Source organism: Hetaerina americana, unplaced genomic scaffold (assembly GCF_022747635.1).
Source record: "Hetaerina americana unplaced genomic scaffold, ioHetAmer1.1.p SCAF_3, whole genome shotgun sequence".
NCBI classification, from domain to species: domain Eukaryota; kingdom Metazoa; phylum Arthropoda; class Insecta; order Odonata; family Calopterygidae; genus Hetaerina; species Hetaerina americana.
The window spans coordinates 12,843,350-12,866,927 of record NW_027286874.1 but is presented as its reverse complement, the minus strand read 5'-3'; the positions used below and the strand labels follow the sequence as shown (position 1 = coordinate 12,866,927).

At 37.3% G+C, this 23,578-nt stretch overlaps 1 protein-coding gene across 1 annotated transcript in view; it reads left to right on the top strand.

The window, feature by feature from the left end:
* Syn (synapsin) overlaps nt 1-23,578 on the top strand; it is a 65,823-nt gene that overhangs the window by 14,347 nt on the left and 27,898 nt on the right. Inside the window, exons 2-4 of the mRNA XM_071587689.1 lie at nt 8,915-9,240; nt 20,730-20,997; nt 22,495-22,721. Of these exons, the coding sequence (XP_071443790.1) occupies nt 20,779-20,997; nt 22,495-22,721 (446 nt within the window). The 5' untranslated portion in view covers nt 8,915-9,240; nt 20,730-20,778. The remainder of the gene's footprint in view (nt 1-8,914; nt 9,241-20,729; nt 20,998-22,494; nt 22,722-23,578) is intronic.

The following is a 23,578-nucleotide window of genomic DNA, read 5'->3' as shown; positions in this document are numbered from 1 at the left end:
CTCACCCGCGATGGATCAAACAAGAGGAGGGAAGAGGGAATTGAAACGAAAGATAAGGGGGGCACATTTATATCCACAGCGACACTCTTAGTTTGCAAGGAGTTTTCTTCAAACGTCAGTGACCCGAATATAAGCTCACGGACCGCAAGGCATCTAATCAAAACTGGGATCAAGCCAGGGATACAAAAAATTAAAAGAACAGTACAAAAGAAGGCAGAGGCTATAACAAACAACGAATAATAAAACAGTGCTGAAGAAGCACCGTAGGACCGCAGAGAAGAAATTAAATCACATGGGTTGCTCATTCGGATCCTCAATTAGGATTTGCGGGTGTTTCCTCGAGGAATAAGTATCCCCAAATAGGATTACAGATTTAGAAGTAAATTCAATAATCGTCAATCATATTTGCGCAAGCCATAATATAATTTTGTCCATTGCGGGTAAAATCTTGACAGGCATCCAGTGCATTCCCATTAAACAATGTTTGGAGACGTTCCTAAAACCTTAAGGTATTATCTCTTTTAGCTATGTAATGTTTAGCATATCTCTGCCTTTTTCTAACATATCCAAATTTTGGCCATGAGTATAAAAGTTAAAGAAGTCCCTTTTATTTTATTCAATTGCTGGTACGAAATCTTGAAAAAGTTTTATTCATAATTATATTTTTATTTTATTAAAATAATTTAAATCTTAATAAATTGGGCTATTCATTTTATTTCTTCAATTAATTAGTCGTAGTCTACCGGGTTAGGGTAAGTTTTTGATGAGCCTAGGTACTACACTCCTAAGCCCTGCTTACCTTACGCAAAATATCCTTATACCCCAAACTACATATCACAATAATCCGTTCTCATAAATCTCATATAAATATATATATGCATATTTGAATTTAATGCATACAAACGCGCAGTTTAAACCGTTGATATCCTTATAAAGCTGACCAAGCTGTAAAAATTCTATTTCCCGAAATATATAACTATCCCCAATTACCGTTCATGGGCTGAGATTTGAAAATATTAGAAGCTCTGAAAACCTTTGCGCGGTACTCTTCGAGGGCCCATTTCTTTATTTGCCTCGAATTCCACTTGTCTCTTGGGATACGGATGAACTTCTTGCCTCTGTGCGATCGGAGAAAAGCGAAAGTTCATTCACTTTCTCCATTATGCCGAGTCCGAGTCCTCCAGTCGGGACCCCTTCCTGTGCTCCAGAAAGCCGTGGGGGGAGCTTGGCGGCGGAGCATCGATCGATAGTAATGGAATTGCATTAGAAACGGGGAGGAGGGCAGCGCAATCTTTATCCAGAGAAACGAGTATCTAATGGGTGGAACACATGACCTTTGGAAGGTCTCCAATCAAGTTTTAGAGAGTTCTGTCGTTGGTTGACGAAAACCGAATTCCTTACATTTTTGTTACTACCGATATTGCTGCCTTCGTAAAAACCCGATATTTCGCAATGAAGTTTCTCGTTATGCTTGGAGGATAATCACTCGGCACGATCAGTCAACCATAATTGCAGTGGAGTGATGAAAAATGGTTGATTTAACGCAAATATTTAGGTTCACAATTGATGGAAACTAAAAAATCTTTTAATTCCTTTTAGCATTTCAGATTGATTAAAATTTGATTGTTTCACCGATTTGTAGAAGTATACTCTCTAGTAATTAGTGATATTCGAAAATGAAACAAATAAATTTCTAAAAACAGTCACCATAATGCTCTTCGTAGAATCATTGAATTTATCAAAAATTTAGCTTTAATTTCAAAACTCGTGGACTGTAATAGTATCATACTGCTTTTAGAAATTATCTATAGATCACAACCCGTACAAACCACACTTCAGTGCGTCATCAGCTTCCGTGACCTAAGTATTATGGTTTTTATCATTCATTGAAAACACATAGACGTGGAACCTTTTCGTAGAACATAGGCTATTGCAGAGGACAACTTTTTTCAAACAAGTCTATTCCCCTTGAGAGTATATTTCGTAGTAGTGCGGTTTTTTAATACAAACAATTTCATTGAAAATTTATTTTTGTTTAACTTTAAAAGAGTATTTTTTATAGATCATATAATTTTAAAACGATTTAGGAATTCTCTTGTTTCAACTCCTTTCAAAATTTAAGAATTGTGTCTTCTTTTAACTATAATCAACTTCTGGGACAAGACGTAGTTAAACATTTTTGAGTCCTCATCTACCCTATATATGTGCTAGTGCTAGTGCTTTAAGGTTTGACACGAGGCATGAAAAATATTTTATTCGTGTTATTGGCATAATAATATCACTCTATTTCCTAATGAATTTTGCATTCATAATTTAAAATTATTAATCTCTCTATCAGAGTAAAGGAGCAAACTATGGGATGGATTGTACCCTCAGAGAAATTTTCTTATTAGGGAAACGCTGATGCTCAAAACAAAAGTCACTGATGCGTACGGATGACCCATCGTTGGCCGATCATCCGTTTGGGGACACAAGGCCCGAGAAGCGATGTGGATAAGGCACCCAAATAGGGTTCGAAACATCAAAGAATAATTTACCGACCCATTATTGAAGGCCGAGCCTTCGGCATCGGAAACTGATGCAATCACAAGCCACTGTACATCACGGCATCCTAAAGCATGAGTTGTCTAAGCAAAAATCATCATCAATTTAATTTTTTAAATCAATTTTTCACTTAGGAAACATCAGGAGATAATATATTTCCGAAGTGAACTAGTATCACGATCAGCTATTAGTCTATTCTTTGATATGCGATAGTTCTGTATTATTTCCAAAAATTGGTATTTGCGGAAATAGGATGGTTGTATGTATATGTTCATACTTTTCCTCATTGTAGATGCTTGGTTTGGAGATGAGGCTACTACGCAGAAGTGTAGATAAAATAAATATGATAGAGAGAAAGCTAGTGAGAGGGGAAAGAGTAGAGGAATTTGAAGAAAACAAAAATGGGATGGGGAAGAATCGCAATGTAGCATAATATTAATGTCTGCGATGAAAGGGAAGATTTTAAGGGAATAAGAAAGAGTAGGATCGCACGAAATGAGTTGGCAGCTATGAGTACCCGAAGGAGGAAATTGACATATGTATATATTTAATTGTAACCATCCGGAAATTTATCACTGCTCGTAATGATTGCGAAAGGCGTCTCCAGTACAATAATAAATTGAAGTCACCATGTAACTTTTACATGCATTCACTTTCATCTTTTTTGGATGAGAAGTGCGTTGCGACATGTTTTCCCCTTGAGTTGGCCCGCGAGTTCGGAGCAGGGAAGCCAGCCAGGTTGAAAGAGGGAGGAGGAAGGCTGCAGTCACACGAGTACTGAGATCACCCGGCTGTGTTGCATACAGGGAAGAGGATTAGGAGAACACGGTGCCGGTTATATTTGGCGTGCAACTGAAGCCCTATCCTTTCTAAATTAATTACAGCAAGTGTCTGTGAATTTCCGTTTCTTCCGAGAGTTTACATTCTTTCTCTTCCTGCCTCATGACTTTGGCCAGTGATTTTAGTCGAATCTGGTTATTCATTATTTTATGCGCCAATGTGTTTAAAGTGCCGAATATTTAATAAAAACACAGAACGCTATAGTTAAAAACTGGCTATTTAATTGAAGTTTGCTGTTGCTATATTTATAATTCAATCGCTAGTTTATATTAAACGGACAGGAAAGTTGTTTCTGTTAAATAGGAAAATTTTATCATTGAATGTAAATGTATTGGAAAACATATGTTCTCCTAGTATTGACTTTAATAAAAGAATAACGTCATAACAGTTAATATATGACTTATTTATGTATACTATATACCGCATTTAAATGTATTATACTTAATTAGAACGTTTTTAACAGTACATTAACCATTAATGTGTAAGACACATGGGAGAACTCATGCAGTATTTAACTTTCACCCGATTTCGTAATGATGAAAACCTCTATTCCTATTGCTATAAAAAGTAACTTCTGATCACACGTAAGCCTAAGAAGCTCCATTGTTTCGTGGTTTGCGTATGAACCCCCAAATAATAATTAGCCATTCAGGACCATCCAAACAGTGTACTTATTTACTCTTATTCAAATATTATACCTATGAGATTCTATATATAAAGTCATAAGGATGAAAAATTTGGAATACAATTTTTTTTGTGAAGTCATAGGCATACGAGGTGTGTCCGAAAAATATCTGACCTGCGTTTTTAATTATTTTTTTTATTTGAGGGTGATGTGCACTGCGAATATGCTCAATGAAGTTAGACGATCAGCAAAGAATATTACGTTGAAGTTCTGAAAAGATTGCGTGATGCCATGGGAAGAAAACGATCGCGTCTCTGGTTAAGCGGTGACTAGCTTCTTCACCACGATAACGCGCCGGCTCAGTCATCGAACCTTGTGCAGCAATTTTTTGCGAAACACAAGGCTGTACAGCTTTGCCAGCCTCCTTACAGTCCCATAATATCTCCCTGCGACTTTTAAATTTTCCCAAAATTTAAAATGGCGCACAATGGAAAGCGATTCGAGAAAATTCAGAGTAATGCGACGCGAGAGCTGAAGGCTATTCCAAAATCTGCATTCGAGGACTGCTTTAAGATGTGAAAGCACCGCTGGGAGCATGTAGTTTAATCAAATGGGGACTACTTCGAAGGATGCCTCGGCCCGGATCACGAAGATTAGCGCCAATGCGGAGATATGAACGGAGGTCGGATAGTTTTCGGACGTACCTCGCACAGGCAATTTTAAAATTGTAGTCATGTTCCAAGTGTCAAAACTCTCAGATAAATTTAGGAAGGCGCTATCTTTATACCTGCCATGTCTACATTGCGGCGAAAAGAAATTTCAGCATTATTTTTTTGCATTAAATAAGATATGTCCATCCCGTTTATTTACAAGTAATCGAGTCAGTTTGATTGATGACATTAGATGATCGTAATTGTGGTCGTTTTACATATTATAGATAAAAATTTTTTGTATAAGGGTATACAATAATATGCGAGTTGAAGTGGGTAGTGAAACTGAAAAATTGCTCTTATTAATTATTCTTTATTCATACTACTCCTATGAAAGTTTGAAATTATGCGAGAACATTAAAATAGCTCCTGTCTACATTCAATACCGTTTTGCAGTTTTCAGGTGTGAGCATTTACACCTTCGTCCTCAATACTCCTTTACTCTGCTTAATCTGGTAGCAAGAAAGGGGTAAACTAGAGCAAAATTAAATCCAGTTAAAAATTTATAGCCAAGAAGGTGATGAGAGCTAAATAATATGAAAAGCGGATCTGAGACGGGAAATATAGCCCATGGAGATTAGGGCACTGATTAGGATTTTGTGATGTTTGTGCGGAACCTGGATATATCTATATATTAGCAAATGCCGAAGCTCAGAATTTTCCTAAATTCTCACTTTCCACGCACAATAAAAAGCAAATTATCCAATTTCGGGGTTCGACTCACGGGAGGAAAACATCTTAGCCCTACCAAAATACAATTTATCTAATAGCAGATATAGCTAATCTGATCTAATTTAATTTCCTGAGTTGTGCTAACCTGTTTTATCAAGCGGAAATCCAAACCTAATAGAAGTATCTAATCAGCTGGCCGTGAGCATTCTAGATTTAGTATTTGAATCCAAAATCGGATGTTTTCGTGTGATTATTTCCTTTGATTAAGTTGTGAGTTGGAAGTCGACTCAGGCACAGAAATCTTAAACGAAATTATCATCTAGGCCTGTGAAATTATAAGTCGCGTGCAACAGGCGATTTATTAATGCATGCTCTGAAAATTTTTGTAGTTCTTAAAGTTAAAGTAGGTTAATCTAATCAATTTGAACAAACACGAAAAAGAATTCCATTTCCGGTGCATTTATTAGAATTGATAAATTTTTAATTTACATTGTCATCAGTTCGAAGTATAAGCCATCTATCTTGAGAATCCTTTGATATTCTCGATATAAAATTAATGACATTGATATAAGCTTAATAATTTCTTTCCTTGACTACAAAGTATTGTAATTACATAATGACACTAAAATACATTTTTTTCTTTACTCCTTTCACTTCGAAGAATGGAACAAAAAAAAATTTCATGGTCAGTTAATGGCGACTGGATGGTGAGCAGTGATAAGGGCATTTATATGGGCTCTTGCTCACATAATAGCTGTAATTTTCGAGCCCCAATAAGAGGCAGAGCATGCAGCACAAAGGGGACCCTGAGAGCCGCCGGGGAAAAAATCGCTATGTTTTTTGTGACACTTTCAGTAGCGATGCCTCCGAAACATTCTATTTTACGAGATCGTATGTTAGCCAAACATTTTGTCTACAGATTTATTTATTTTTTACATTTGTTTTTATTATTGCAAATTATTTTCAACAAAAACCTCGGAGAAAACAATAGTTTGTCCATATTATCTCCAAATCGTGATTTTCATTATTGTAATCGATAACGATCCTGGAAGGATTTTTAAACTCTAATCTAGATTCGGTAGTTAAATTTTTAATGATTTATAAAATTATTTTAATATTACCATTTGGTTATTTTAAAATAAATAATTTTTAAAAACCATACTTTTTCGTTATTTGTTCCGTAAATGTTGCGTAAATTACGGCGGCGTCTTCGCGGTATCTTTACGCTTACCCCGAAAATATGTCGCGTGGATATTCGCTTTTCACTGGCAGAAAGATACAATTGTGTTTTGCCTTATCGTTGATCACGTAGCCGATTTTTTCTAATTTGATACCCTGATTGCACCGTTCTTCCAGATTTTCGAATCTTATTAACGATTTCTATTCTTCAGATAGGAATTGAATATAGTCTGATAGAGTCTATTACTCTTCGAGTCAGTGGTATCATCATCTTTACACAGGACTTATTATCCATTTTTGTGGAAAAAAATTCGAGTGCCGTAGCTTATTCTGAGGGTTATTTTAAATCACCAAAATATTTCCCACAATAAAGTATAGGTGATCACTCTTACACCGAATGGCTCCGTGATATCAGGCTTATCGGTTAATATCATTCGCGTGACAGCACATTTCTTTTAAAATTGTATCTCCGTAATGAAATTTCCAAGAAATCTCCCGTATCACTCGTAAAGTGGTCAAAATGTCTTGTCAAATGGAGGTGCCTATCCAATTAGTTTTTCTTAATAATTTTCAACCATGATATTAATCTTTTCTTATTTAAATCCTTGTCACGTTTTATGTACTTGGCGCTAAATTATAACTCAAAAAATCCCTTTTTTTATTGAAAGCTACTCGGGTGCCATAGGTTCCTTGATTCCTGATTCAAACAATCATCACTCGTAAACGAATTAAATGATAAATTGGAATCTACAAGCGTACGCTAAGTGTGATTAATACGAAAACTGAACAAACATTTTAACTTAACGTTTATTAAAAAAATATCAGAAGATTCAAACAGTAAACGATTTAGTGATATAGTAATCAAGTTAATTTATTTCTGCCGATTAAAGAATCGTATTCAATTCATTGTGGTCGTAATTCACCCGAGTAGCTGTATGGAGGAAGTCAACTATTCTAAATTGGACATGTTATAAAGTCATTAATTGAAATGTCAACGACCAGAAATATCCAGGTCTTCACTAAAATGTTACCAACAAAGTTATCTTAGAATGAAATCATATCAAGGGTATGTTAAGAGCAAATAAATTCCTAGGTATTGAAATTTTGTTTCTTCCGCGGATGGAAAATTTAACCAGTATTATTTCGTGAGTGGCGTGAAACCTTTGGGTCCTTGGCGTCTTTCGTGATCTTTAAGATGTACCGAACCTGATTTTCTCTTCTTGTCTTATTTTCCAATTTTCGAATTTCTCGTCTCCCTTCCAATTCCCATCCTCCAGTAATTAATCCCCTATATCTTGCTGGACAAAAAGTCTAAAAGAGGCTGAAAGTGGCTGTCTATCATCACAGCCTCAGCGATAGCGTTAAATGACTACACCACACCCATGCTTACGGCAGAAATCGAACGGGTTAACTAAGCTGGCGGTACTAAAAGCCACAGTCCATTTTGACTCCCTATCTTCCGGACCGCACCGGTTCTGTGAACAAACTTCCCCGCTCAATGTTTATTTTATCCAGCCCCCTGCGGCAGCTCCACGGGTACCCGCCGAGTAAATGGACTAGTTGAAACCAATCGAGCGAATAGATCACCATTCCGAGTCGGTTGAACGCGTTTTCCGACTCTCGCTCTCTCTCTCCCTCCTTCCCGTTTCCATGGCGAGAGAGGGAGGGCAGCATATGAATGTGTCGGTTTTCGGAGTACCATTGTTTCGCTGGGTAAACCCCCCACCCCACACTCCCACCGCCCGACTACTTTTGCGCCATCCAGAACTAACCGCGCGTGGTGACGTTGGCGATGGCATACTCCCTTGACACGAGCAGGAGACCCATTCAGATCGCAGAGAGAGAGCAGGAGGGAAGGAGGGAGAGATAGGGAGGGAGGCGGGGGTTGAGGGGGGCGAGGTGGCAGCTTTGGGGACTCAGAGGGAGAGGGGGATAGAGGTGGTGGCCTGGAATCTCGGTCGGCCCCCCTACCCACTCTCCCTTTCTCTGCCGCGCCAACCCTTTATCCTCCCCACCCCTCTCTCGCCCCCTCCCTACCTTCGCTCCCGTCCCTTTGACTCCCGCCCACCTGGGCGGTCCACTCCAGTGCACTTCAACGGGGGCGGAAAAGTCGCCGTGAGAGGGAAGGGTTTTTAAAATTTTTTTCAAAAAATTAAATAAATCACTTATTGTAATATTTTTACCGGACGCAAACCCGAGTAGTTGACGTTAATGATTGCAATTCACGCACACATCACCTCTTGCACCTGTTGAAACCGTTCTCACTCTTCGTTTCCTCCTTCCTCCTCTCCTATCCCTAACCCACCCTCCCTCCCCCGATACCCGCTCTTCTTCTCGCCAACAGGTCCTCTTCGTTTGCTTCGAAGCATTTTCTTCCTCCTCTTCCTTTCTCCTCCTCCGTCTTCCCACCCCATCTCCTGCGACCAATCGCCGCCGCCCCAGCCAATTGCGGCAATTCGACCGAAGGCGAGAGACAGAGAGCGAGGGTCCATCCGAACGGGAGGCCGCCCCTGGTTGCTTGCTGCTTTCCGCGCCTGCCCGGCCCGAGTCCCGCGAAGGAGAGCGGTCGACGCTTTAACTCCCGCCGACTAGTCGCCGAAAAGCCGCCAAAATTTCGTTCTCCAGCTTCAAGCAATCCTTCACCACCAATGTCAATTACTTGAAAAGAAGGTAAGTTGCCTCAGGACCTAGCATGTATAACCCAGTAACAAACCTATTCTTTCTTTTTTCTGACCGTTTTGAAATAGCGAAGTATAATTGAGAAATTTCCGTCAAGTTTGAAGAAAATTGTTTAACTTTGCTGTCAAAGCATAAGATTTTCCAAATTCTATAACTTATCTCTCGTAATGGGTATGATACTTAAATGACAATATTTTGTTAGAGTTTAACGTTAAATAATTTACGACAAAAAAAGTTCTTTTAATGGCTTTTGTTATGTATCATCATTTAGAGGAAGATATCAGTCATTTTCAGCATCTATCCCTGCAACCAAACGATATTCTTTAATCATTCTTGAGGATCACGATAACTGAAATTAAACAATACAAATATATTCCAAGGAAAATGGATTTAACCAAGGCCATTGCGTATTTCACATGTGACACAAATAAAAACAGCACACTGAAACATCTTGCTGCAAATATAAGAAATGTATTTGAGTTTGAGATTGCTATTATATTCCGCCTTGGAAATATTTATTTTTCTCCGAGTAACGCTTGGTGTGTATCAGAATAGGATTTTCTTAATAAAGGATGTAATAAACGTCAAACTTCATGTGAGCTCTGTGCCTACGAACATACTACAAGTTTAGGCTTTTGACGGAACAAAGAAACATGAGGTCTGCATTTATAGAAAAATGTTTCTAAGGAAATTAGTACGAGTTTATTTGATGGATGAGATTTTTTGGTGTATGCATTATGATTATCGTATTTATTTGCTTAATTTTTCTTTTAATAACAATTTAAAGACAACGGACGGTATTAACAAACTATCGGTCCATTATGGTTTAAATTAATGGAAAGGACCAAAATGATAGGAAGTAACGAGAAAAAGCAAATTGGGATTTTTTAATCCAGCTTTTGGCAACATGCATCAATTTTCATTATAAAAAATACAGATTTATTATGTTATCGTATTCGAGGATTATTTACTCTTTTGTTTCGTTCACGAAACGGAAAAACGCCCGCAGTGGGTTCTTCTTGCTAAAGAAGAAAGTACTCAATCATAAACTGCCTGAAAGAACCATCAGGTATGAAATTACCAGCAACACCAAATTAACATAAAGTTTCTCCATCGTTGAAATATGGAAAAGATTATTTGAGGGAGAGTGTGTTGCGCCTCTGATTTTAATTAAACAGGTTTTATGAGGAAAATTCTCTTCCCTAATGCATGATAAAGCCAATATTTGGCTCCAGATCCGGGTAAGTGCTTTCGTTTCCAATGAAATTCGTGCACATTAAAATGTTCGCGCCTTTTGCGCTCGTCATGTGGACTCCTAATGTCGGGGAATCGAAACATATTTTCAAGAGAAGAGGTTTGTTTGTATTCATATAATTACCACCACAGTGTTGGTTCTTCCATTCCATCACGTTCTTCAATATTCTAAAACCAAGTTAGCTATTCACCAGTTTAGCGTTAATGCTTTTGGTGGGGCCAACAATTATTACACAAATCATTTCTATTTTAATAAACGTTCAGTTTTATCGGAAACGTTTACAAATCAAGCATGATGATATTGACAAAATGGTGCATATACTATTATAAATTTAAAGAAATATATACTAATGTTAACACGAGAAATTTTTAAGTCCTTTCTGTCAGGAAGTGATTCCCTCAGCACGTCAGACGAAAAATTAGCCATTTAATGAATGTCGAAATTAATATTGTATGATTGAGTATTCTAATTAATTAGGAATACATTTTTTTATTCCACTTGGGTGCACTGATGGCATTTATAAAGTGAAATTTATTGCTAGTATAAAAAACATGGAAAAGCTTACCCACTACTGATTTCCCTATGGTGAACTTGAATTAGTTATTGATTTGAGAATTAGAGGGTTCATTGCACTTTGGCTTCGTTAACTTTCCCTCTAATTTTAAGTGAGTTTTAGCCCCAATTTCAAAATTAAGGTTCTCTCAGATAACCCACATATCCCTCCTTTATTGATCGTGCTATCGGCATCGTTTAGTAAATAAATAGAGTCGCATCAGTACTTCTACCTACCTTCATTCGGCAAATATGTCTCAGTGCCCTTTAAAAATCGTGTAACGTATACCCCTTCCTTTTACTTTAACATCACTTTTACGAACGTCTTTTTACTTCAGAATTCGTTCCGCAAGATAAATTATTCTCTCGAGTAATGAAGCTCTGCACACAGATTCCATCTTCATTTTTTCCGCCCGACATCTCATTACTAGTGATTAGTTCGCCCATTTGGTCGCTATTGCTCTCTTTTTCGACAAACGCTTTCCTTCCTCTTACGTCTCATGATTCAGGATGATTGAGGATCTAAAATATGTATATTCTGAATTAAATTGCAACACTTTCATCAATCAAAGTTATCCTCAAAAACATCAGCATATTTTTTCAGTTCACTAAAATAATTACGGAACTAAAGATATAAATTCTCCCGTCATTGGAAATGAAATCCCTTAACAGGAATCACTTCAGTAATAGCTCGTATCAAACTTACATATTTTGGACAGAGTAATGTTTTCAATTATATTTGATTTGAGCATTCAACTATCCCTAATATGAGATAATTATTAATAATTTTAATTTTTATATGTTCCTATGAAACATTGAAAGAATTATTAATTTAATAACATTGTTTTTTTATCTACCGAGACTTTCATATTACCTGTCGAGCCGGCTTTATTCAATTTGGGATTAAATTATGAACTATTAAGCAAAGACAATGTGTGACGTGCAACGATTTATTGATTAGTGAAATTTTATTATATTGATATACAAATATATGTATATACATATATGCTGACTTTATTATTTATAGATACGTATTTCAAATTATAATTATAGATGGGGTAATTATGAATGATTGTATGGCGGAGGCAAAAACAAATATACAGCGCATCCTTGTTAGCTCAGCTATCTGTGAACAATCCAAAAATGACCACAACTTTAATTTTTAATAATAATTCATATTTTCTAATTAGTGTGCAAATATTATTATTGTACCTTAATTTTATTTTTTAATTAAACGTTCGAAATAAATTTTAATGTTGTCACATTCTCCCATGTGTTTCACCTAGATGGAATTGAGTCCGCTTCGTCACGTTAAACTTTTGGAATGAGAAAAGAGATCGACAATCGCATGATGGAATCACATCAGTGTGTGATGAAAGAGAGAAAAGGTTGCTGCAAACATTGCCACACGGTAATTATAAGATAAATGCGTCTGTTGTACAATCATGAGGCCAGTGTTAGGCATGTTATAATCTCATTCTCTGCTACCCCGCCCGAAAGGCGAAAACTCGTTCGAGTTTCTCCATCGGGTCTCCTTCCCTAGAGATATTTTGCGTGATCTCTTCTTGAACTCCGTCTAGGGCCTTTCCTTAATTGTAAACAAACTTCCTTGTGTATAGAGTCTCCAGAATCATTTTATGAAAGCGTATCTGACCCTATTTTAAAAAATCTTCCGCGAAATAACCTATTCAAGAATTGTGGGCAACGAAATTGTTGGTATAATCATTCTGGATATTAAACTAAAACAAGACAAATATGTCGGAAATTTTCATTATTTGTATCAAAGGAGAAAAAAAATATAGAGCAAACAATGTACATGTTTGCTTGGGATAGCACGTTTTTTTCCCAGAGATTCACCCAAGAGTATACAGTACCAGGTTACGAATTAACTCCCGCTTTCCTGCATTGTTTGTTTTTCTTTCCTTGAAATGGAATCATTTATTCTTTGAGAACCAACAGGATTATTTAAAATATTTTGTTTTTTTTTAAAGGATAATCGAAAAATTCATTTAAAAGTAAACTTAACTCATGATAAGAACTAAATCTTAACTTAACATCGTTTTTAAAAATGTTGTTGATACTTTAATGTAAATTAGCCTTAAATACTATAAGTCCTTAAAATTAATTATGTTCAGTTAATTTATGGACAGTTACTCCTTATAATGCTTAATATTATTTAAATTGAAATATTTACCGCTGCCCTACCCTCTCGTCATTAGGTTTGGAATCAGCGTTTGCTAAGCTCCTCCGGTTACATTTAACGCTGACCTTGCTAAAATATCCCTATCGATTGATTATCATGTTACTTACTTACATGGATAGTTTATATGGGCTTGGTAAAATCAAATACTATTCGTTAGTGATTAAGCAACTTTTAAGAATTACTCCCAAATTCCTAATAGATCTGATCATGTAGAGATGCAGGGATCTGGAAACAAGGTGGTAATCCTATTCTGTAGACAAATGCAAAGTTATTAATTTAATTTCAGGTAAACGCAATTAGTCCTTACATCGTCCTCATCCAAGCAAAGCTCATCTCTATGCAAACAATTTTTTCCCTGAATTAGCTATTTAATATAACACTCTTAATCAGAGGTGTGTTAAATGGTAGAAATACATTTCGATAGATATCGTACATACAAACAAAATAAATGGGTTCCGATTGTTAAGATTTCTTGATCGGATCATTCACTTGCGGAAAATAATATATTATATTATTCCCATTATAATTAAGAGTGAGTTTTTTAGAAGTCGATATGATATTTCGTAAGACAACCAAATTCTCCGATCACACACGGCTGTCGGAACATTATCATACCCTGAGACCTCTAAATAAAATTTCTTTCATTAAAACAAATAGCAATTCTTTGCAAGCTGTTTGCTAAAAAGAAGAAAGCCTCGACTCTCTTTGGAAAGAGGATCGAGGTTTTATTTAATTTTCCAACAAGAATATTTAATTATGCGCATTTCAGAACACAGTAATTCTTCCATTAATAAACTATTTTTAACAATCTAAGGGTATTTTTTGTTTCTATGTGACTTTTACAATAGTCCTTCAATAGGCTCTCATTACATGCAATGGTGCACAGATATTTTCTACCAATGGACCGCTGGCAGCATAAAGTTAGAGTAACAAGATAGCCCTATTAACCCTTTTCCTCTAACCAACCTTAGAGTTTGCAATTAATGGCAGATATAACAACCACGAAAAACAATTCCGTAAAGTATTGGTTGAAAATTGGAACTCCGATTTTAATAACAACCAAATTAGATTAACGTGTATGCTAGCCATTGCCCATACTGAAGCAGAGTTTCAAAAATATACAACCTTTCACACTTTTCCCTTTTGGGGTAGATATTGTCAAGAAAAGTTTTATTTTAGGTTACGAAAGGAAATCACTTCTATTTATCGAGTTCTTCCATATCATTCTATCCTTGCACATTTATTTTGCGTGTTAGCTTATGTTAATAACTCATGTTCATCATTGTTTAGCTCAAGTACTCTTCCATTCCTAAGACTCCTAAGATTCCTTATCTTTAAGAGACTCTTTGGCCGCATTCGCCCATTAATTTCCTCCTCTGCTCCATCCTCTTACAGTGATTACTCTTCTCGTATAAATATGATTGGTGAGATTGATCTCATCCACTCTCTTAATATGACCAAGCAAAGCGGAGCACACTTTTTTCGTACTTGTATATCACCGGTGCATACAATTTGCATTATTTCATGGCCCACTGACCTTCACCCTATATCTCCTATCTTCCCCTCAAGTATCCCATATACACCGCATTTAGTATGAATTTACGCTCATTCTGGCGTGCTCAAGTTTCACTTCCATGCAATAAAATGAAGTGCACTTTAACGAAAATCGATACTTTCGACCTTATTTTCATTATAAATAAATAAATATATATATATTTATTTATTTATATTTATATTTTGGATATATTTTTTCCGCATACTACTAACTATAACTAATACTATTTTTGAGTTATTCCAATCATCTGTTACTGCTTCCTTTTCCTATCATGCAATGAAAAATTCGCACAGACGAGTCATTGGTAATTCACAAACCCGCTTCAATATTTTTCATTATATCCCATCCACGCCCGCCGCTTCTCCGTTTTACAAAATTCTTAAAAACACCTGTCACAGTCTCGTGTTTAGTAAATTCAACTTCCCTAGGGTCATTACCAAAATCTGATGCATTGGGTACATTTGGCTTTTTTTATAATTTATGCCAATATCATGCAAATCCTCAAAGCACTCCTTCCATTTAAATAACTGCAATGATCCGATACAAGAACTCAACTCATATTCACTCGCGTTCATTTCTTTTCCCTGTCGTTGCTTAATCTTTTGTAGTCATTTCCAAAACAGCTTCTTATTTTCTCTTTATAATCATGATTTTTCCGCTCATTTTCTTATTCTGTCTATACTTCCGTTCACGAATTTTTTGCATTCGATTATTTCTCTTGATAAATATCATACGCATGCTTATGTGCTTCTTCACCTTTATCTTATTTAACGGCTAACGTAACACCAATAATATTATTATATTATTATAGTAAATTATTCGCAAAGCTAGAAGCATATGGTATTGATAAAAATATCCGGGGTAGGATCAAAGACTTTTTGAATGGTCGGGTTCAAAGAGTAGTGGTATATGGAGTTAGCTCAAATGCAGTAGAAGTTACTTCAGGGAGGTGTTCCCCAGGGAGGTGTCATCGGACCTCTTTTATTCCCACTTTATGTAAACGACATTGACCCTTTAGTCACCTGTAATATACGTTTATTTGCCGATGATGCAGTGGTTTCCCGCGATATCCGTGATCCTGAAGGCACACCAGCTTTGTCAGATGACCTTAATTCTATACAACGCTGGTGCGACACTTGACAATTAGAATTAGACATAAAAAAGTGCGTAGTCATAAATTTTTGGAAAAAGAGATATTCCCACCCGAACGCCTGCTGCATTGGGAACACGGAAATGGAACGTGTAGACTCAATTAAATACCTGGGCGTTACCCTCACTCACGATCCCTCCAGGGGGTAACACATACGCGGAATATGTGGAAAATCTAACAAAAAATAGGATTTATTAGAAAAGTACTTGGTAAATGTGATGAAAAGGTTAAAGAGAAACGTTATCTGTCGTTGGTTAGGCCTCATTTAGAGTATGCTGCAAGTATATGGGATCCTCACGAAGTTGGATTAATTGCTGAATTGGATCGCGTGCAGCGTATAGGAGTGGGATTTGTAAAACGTTGTCCTGATACACTTAGCGGCGTATCCAAAATATTAGAGCAGCTAGGCGGGGAATCACTCGCGAAGCGAAGGTTAAATCACAGATTGAAGCTCTTGCATAAATTGGCGGGAGGTCTCTTTAGCAGTGATGTTGAAAATGCATTATTACCCCCATCGTACTGCGGCAGGAGAGATCATGTTAATAAAATTAGAGAGATTAAGCGTATGACAGATATATTTATGATTCGATTTTTTCCACGAACGATAAGGGATCAGAACAACATTGTTCGACCGAGGTAGGGTCGTTCTCGGGTAAAATTATTTTGGTTTGTATTCAAACCCTGCCACACATTCTAGCGTGGGCTTGCAGGGTATATATAAATAAATCAATTTTCTGAATTTACCTGATGACGTCACTGAATATTTTAACAAAATAAACGGGTTATTTCTGGTATCTGGCGGAAAACTCCATGTGCTGCCCTTACTCTATCAAATACTAAATTATAATACCCCTCAGAATTTTGCCAGTGACCTCAGTAGCCTGGATAGAACACATAAACTAAATACCGGAGGTAATCATAAACTCGTAACCCCTCATCACAGAGAAACTACATGCGATCAGTCATTTGCTTCTACGTTATTTCTTCATTGGAATTAGCTATCACCCGTTGTAACTAATGCACCATTTTCCCATAATTCAAGCGCGCACTTCATAATCACTCATTTCCCGGCAAACCAACCAGTAAAAATCCAGCTGTAAACAGAATTTGAGATTCTTCCTTTTTCTTCCGTAGGAGCATCATACTTTGTATTGGCGTTTGTAAATATAACCAGGAATATTGTTTCACAAGTTGTTTGCATGCATTGGTATGTGTAAGTATAGTACTTGTATGTATTCTATGTTGTATATATTGAGTAATAGTTATTAATTAAACTAGGCAACTAATGTATTGTATTGCTGTATGTTAGTCCTAAGATATTTGATGTATTAATTTCATTGCTATTTAATGTGCATTAATGTAAATTGGCTGTAATTTTAATCTTTCAAATGTGTGACGAGGGGTTAGGTGGTAGAAGAGACTCCATAGGCTCAATCTCGCTCCAAAATAAATACGAATATCTATTTATCCACCTGCGACCATCCACTATCATGCCTCTTTCTTTGCACTCAGAGAATATTAAGTACATTTCACCATGAATAACCCTTCATTCTCGCGACCACGCATTTTTTTCATGCACTTCCAGGGAATTTAGTAGTCATTCCTTTCATCAGTCAATCCTTCCCTAGCCAAGCTGAATAGCCTTAAAGTTACACCATGTATTTGAGACAAATAGTGTTTTTCGACGCACAAACTCAAGTTTTCTCAGCTGCTCCTGGAATTTGCCAAATAGATCCGCAACTTTTTCAGATACATCCCGGCTAAACACTAAACCAACAATTCATTTCTCCTAATACTATTATTCTTTCGTCAGAGTCGAACCCATTTAAAACAGCTCCCAAAAATCTCCAAAACTCATAATTTGTTGTTGCAGCCTCACCATTCCCGACGGCAAAACAAGATACTTGAACAACTCTTCGAACATCAACTTGCACGCGAATTAAGAGAAAATGATCGTATTTCAATGCAATTGATAGTATTTATTTACATTCATTCCAGCTCTTTTATTTAGAATCAAGCCAATTCCCTGACTGTCGTGCATGCTACCATTTAATCTGAAACCTAAATTCAACTTCAAACCCTTTCCGCTTCATACACACACACGCAAGATATCCACTCTTCTCTAAATCATTTTCTTCACTAACCATGACCCTTTCCGCGCACACCTCTCACATTCCTAGTACCAAGTGCCCATGTAATATGGCCATTCATTTGCCAAACTCATGCTGATCTCTGGTGGCTTTGATCGTTTTAGGCTTATCGTTTGCATAAAAAAGTAGCGAAAAGCAGTATTTTCAAGACCACCAGCCGTTGTAGTTTGGTGTTACTTGCTGCTCTTCCTGCTAACGGTACGGCTCTCTACTACGTTTTGGCGCCATTTTGCCAGCATTCCAAGAGTGAAATAATATTCTATTTATATCCTATGCCCGTTTCACTATTCCAAATACGCTAATATCCCTTCTGAAGAGACTACCTAGAGAGTTGTCATACCGTTTCCTGCACTGCATCAGTAGCAGATATATGACGTAGTTTATCAACACAGCAGGACGCGAATTCTTAAATCGATGAAGTAAATTTTCATGTACGAAACCAAAGGTATTTGCGACTTTAAATAATATTCCCTATAGCACAAAACTGCTTACTTACATTGATCACTTCAAAATACAAATCAGTGAATTTTTATCACAAAAAAAAGAAAAAAGTTTCTTTTCGTCAGATAAATTAGGCTTAAATGTTGATAAAATCGATCCAACCTTTCCTCCTTATCCAAACAACCGAAAGATCATCACATATCTCTTGAGGAGTACTATTTATGAGTCCAATTCTTTTTCATTTTGACGGTTATCCAATATCAGGACCGAGACAAACCTGCTGTGATACGTTTCTTCTAATACGTCGCCTCGTCCAGGCGCGGCGGCGGGTTATTGCTCACCTTCGCAGAAATCCCTTTCTCGAGAGATATCATAAATGTGACCATGAAATAATCGCCATTTCACCCATTCAAAGAGTTATTTTTTTTCAATTCAATCTCGTACCAATTCCCAGTTCCAATTTCCCTCTCGTACCACCTCTGGATGGACAATTCGGGCGTGGGCATCGGAGAGTGTCTCCAATCGAACATGCTGTATCAAGAGGAGCTTAGTAGGCAATATCCAGAGTTGAATTTCAGATCGGGTGTTGGATTATGACGGATCGGAGCCAATTTCTGCCTCGTGCTACGAAGACTTTAGAATTTCCCGAGAATCCCAGATGTCTCCATTTTGTGCCCCGCACGAATTGGTGGCACTCTTTAGTTTTTTGAGCGAATCGAATTTTTTGCCGTCAAATTACGATACAGGACTAATATATCAAAATGCTTTAATCCTTTACTTTTCCATAAAATTAACTTTTGCAATGAATTATTTTACCGGTAACATGAAATCGTGAGGCGTTTCACGCTATGTAAGAAAAGTTTAGGGAAATCTCTAACACCAATACCAAATGGCAAAAACTTGAACAAAGTTAAGCACAAAACGAGAAGATGTAGATATAAAGGATATATTACTGTAAATGCAAAGAAAGTGGTGGATTAGAAAGAATATCACTATTTTCACAAGATTGAAAATTAATTAAAGACCTTTGCACGAATTTTAATTAACATGATTTTTCACTTCCGTCGATCCGAAATCAGGTACGTAACGTCAGTAATAAACAAACTTCTGGAAACAATTAGGCTGACATTTGCGTTTTCACATCTTCGAGTAACACTTCAACCCTTCATTTTGGCCTCCTCTCTGCGTGCACACCAATTTCTTTTCTCTCCGTTGTGGATGATGAACCCCATTACTTGCTTGTCTTTTTACCCCGGTATTTTATTAATTTTATGTCCTCATTTAAAGGTTCTAGAGAAAGAGTTCTTATTAAAGCCTTGGCTGGATTATCCTAAATTTCGTCCCGATAGGTTACCTTTCTCTTTGGCTCCGTCCCTCATACACGTGGCAATGTGTGTTTTTGATGTACGCCCACATTTACTATGAATTCTCCTTTGGATTTACCCAGATTAATTTAAGCACTTTAGTCAAATAATGCCATTCTTCCAAAAAAAAGTTGCCCGAGAAAGCTTTTCTGGCTAAAAACCACGATTTCTTTTTATCGGTCAATTTTCTGATTATTTTGTCATCGATCATTAATTTGTATAAATAGATTCACTCCGTTTTCCTAAAATTGAATATGCTGGGTGATTAGACAATTATTTTAGTCTTTGGGAAGAACTTACGTAAAGAATGATACTTGAAATTAAACCGATGTATTTTGTCAGATAAAAATTTACATAAAAAAACACGGTAGTAATTTCTACATAGATCTTGTCCTTGTAAAGTAGGATTGTTTCAAAACATGATTCTTTCCTTGCTTTTTTTATAAAACCTACGTCATTTTTACACGTTTGATCATTGAAACTCTGAATCCAAATAATTTGTAAGTATATAAACAATTTCGAAATTTGCCTTTTTTATGGGAGAAAGCTCCCTATCCTGCAGACATCCGGGGGACCCGTAAGGTATGCTACCCGTTTCAATATGCTTCCTTTAAGACTCTTCGAAACGTTTGTATAAACACGTCACGGACGAATATGTAATCGTATTCGAGCATTCATTGTTGTTCAAATTACGAAGGGTCTTAATGGGAACGGTGGTGCCCCCTGGTGTCTTCGGGGAAACTGGTACTGAAAAAGACACTCGGTCTCATCTGCCCCTCCCCACCGCCGCTCTCTCCCCTTCTCCCGTAGGTTCTCATCCGGGGACCTCTCGTCGGAATTCGACGAGGGCCCGGATGGGATGAGACCGGAGCAGCAGCAACAACCGCCGCCGCCTCACGGGGTGCAGCCACCGCACCACGGGCCAGGGCCGCATCCGCCACCGGCCGGGATGGGGCCCACCCCTGGGGGACCACTCCAGGGAACCGCACAACCCATGTCTGGGGGCATGGGGGCCGGCGGCGGGCCGCCCATGGGGTCCGCCCAACAGCAGCAACAGCAGCAAGCAGGATCAGGCGGGGTGAGGATGGGTGACTCGGGGTCAATTTAAGCCTCAAGCGACCGCATTTCCTTCGTTTAGGCGAAGGCCCAAGGTGGCAGATCACGTGTACAGTCAAAAGCTGGTGTTTTTAGTATCTTAATTGAGAGTGGAATTTCAACGGCGCTCACCTAAGGAGAGCAATTTAGTAACTCTCTTTCGAGTGTTATTGCCATGGTTGCTTACTGTGTGACCTCCCCCATTCGTTGAACTTATATAAGAGGGCATTTATGCAAGACTGGATAAAATTAAAAATCTAACAAAGTCCCATTATTTCATCACCGGCTCCAAATAATAAATTATTAATGACTTAATTCATGAAATACCGGACTCCAAGAAAGGTATTATTACCTCTTCTCAGTCATATCTAATTCACGACTTCAGAGGCATTGGGAAAGGTTTCACCCGTCATCTTATCTTATTTTCCTCATTGTAGTCTCTAAAATTTTTTTGTAACAGGTTTCGAAATGCTGTAAAAGTAAATCGAGTATTTACGGGGAACAGTTCGACTCTCTTCGTAATAACAGCCCCTATGGGAGCCATTTTTCTTTATAGCTATTTCTTACGGTTCCAACTGTTCCACTCAATTCCCTAAATGGGATTATGACTTAGTCTCCATTCTATTAAGTTACAGAGGAAGTCTTCAAATCGTTATCCACTGATTAATAGTCATGAAATTCTCTCGTACTTGCGTGCATCAGAAATTTCATTGATTGGCCTTAAGACGCATGTTTTCAACGTTTGGCATCAATTAACATCAGAAATATTCGGTCTTCTCTACTTGGTATCTCTTAGAAGTCGTTTTCTTCCGTAAAATCTCCCCCAAAACGACCAGAAAGTAATTCAGATGCCTATAGATAATAGGAGTACAGGATAGAGGTACATGATAGAGGGATACATGATAGAAGTCTGCGTCAATAGGGATATACCTGTATGATAGAGGACCGCGTCAAAAAAATTATATCAGGTGTCAAAAGAATAGGATTAAACATTCAAAATATAGTAAGCTTAATAGTAGAAAAGTAATGAAGAAAAATAACCGTGCTATTTCCCAATACTGCAATATTATTCCCAATATTATGGGTCATTTTTAACGGAAATGGCGATCGTCTATCTCACAAAGAATTGCCGATGCGTAAACGGACACTGGAAAATAAGGCTCTTCTAGGGAAATGGAGAGTCTCTTTCATCAAAAGATCTCCCGGTATTAATCACGTGAGTGGCAAGTCGGATAGTTATTAACATAAAAGACATGTTATAGAAGTAATCATACGATATTACTGAAAAGTAAATATCAAATAATAATGAGATACAAAATTAAAAAAAATCTATTTACCTCCTCGATACTTTATGACTAAATATCTCTTTAATTTCCCTAAAAACGCAACATTCTTATAACAACTCCGTTTTCTCATATTTTATGCGTTTCCTTAACAACTATTAGATCAATAACATCTTTCACGGCGCCCACTCCTCTAGGATCTGTCCCTCAACCTGAGGCCCAGCAGCCGCACCACTAGCGCACCATCTTCCCCCGCCAAGACACGCGAGTCCCTGCTGCAGCGGGTGCAGTCCCTGACGGGAGTGGCGCGAGAAGGTGGCGCCTCAATCCTAGGCGCCGCACTACCAGGTTCCTCCTCACGGCCGTCTTACAACAAGGACCGCTGCTTCACCCTTCTCGTCATCGACGACCAGAACACCGACTGGTACGGCCTCTAATATTGATTCCACTCCGGCTAGGAAAGATAATAAATCACATGTCTCGATCTCACACTCTTGGCTGTGCATATATGGTTCCTGACATTTTTATCTCCCAAGGATATTCCAAATACAAATAGCAATCCCTCTTTCTTTCATTTGTCTTTTTTGTTAAATTTCTAAATGTTATTCATCATTGTACCAAAGATATTCAATGAGCCCGTGATTCCCCTTTGCTTAAAAGTTCAACCATTTTCTTTATATGTGCAATGCCTCGAACGTTTCTCTTGAAGCATATTTCGTAGGATTTTTCGTTTTTTTTGGTATCTCATAGAGCTGCAATGTAAAATATAACAGTTCATACCTCCCTGCAGATATGTGCTTGGCTGAATACCAGCGAGAAAAACTTGCTTTCTCAGGCTCGAAGTGTTCCGTAAAAGACATCAAAAGTTTTAGATTTTCAAACGATATCATGTGTAACTTGAATGATTTTTCGACTGACAGATTTTCTAAATTTATTCAGCACTTAAAATGTGATTTCGGAGTTAATGAGATTAAGAATTTACTCTCGAGTTGAGGATTATTTTTTCGCCCAACCTCATTAAATTTTTATTAACCTTGTTAAGTAAAATTTTGATGTAAAATCATCCACATGTAAATTACGATGGATTTTCATTTATGTCAAGTAAAAGTTAATTGTCTCTGTAATTTAGCATCAGTTATATTTTCCCATGTTGGTACAAATCTCGTAATCTCGAAAAATACTTTCAAAAATTGATTAATCATGATTTCTTGGTTGTTTCCCTTGTATAATTTTATTATTTTAATTAAACTATCCTTCACTGTTAGATGGAACTGAATACCT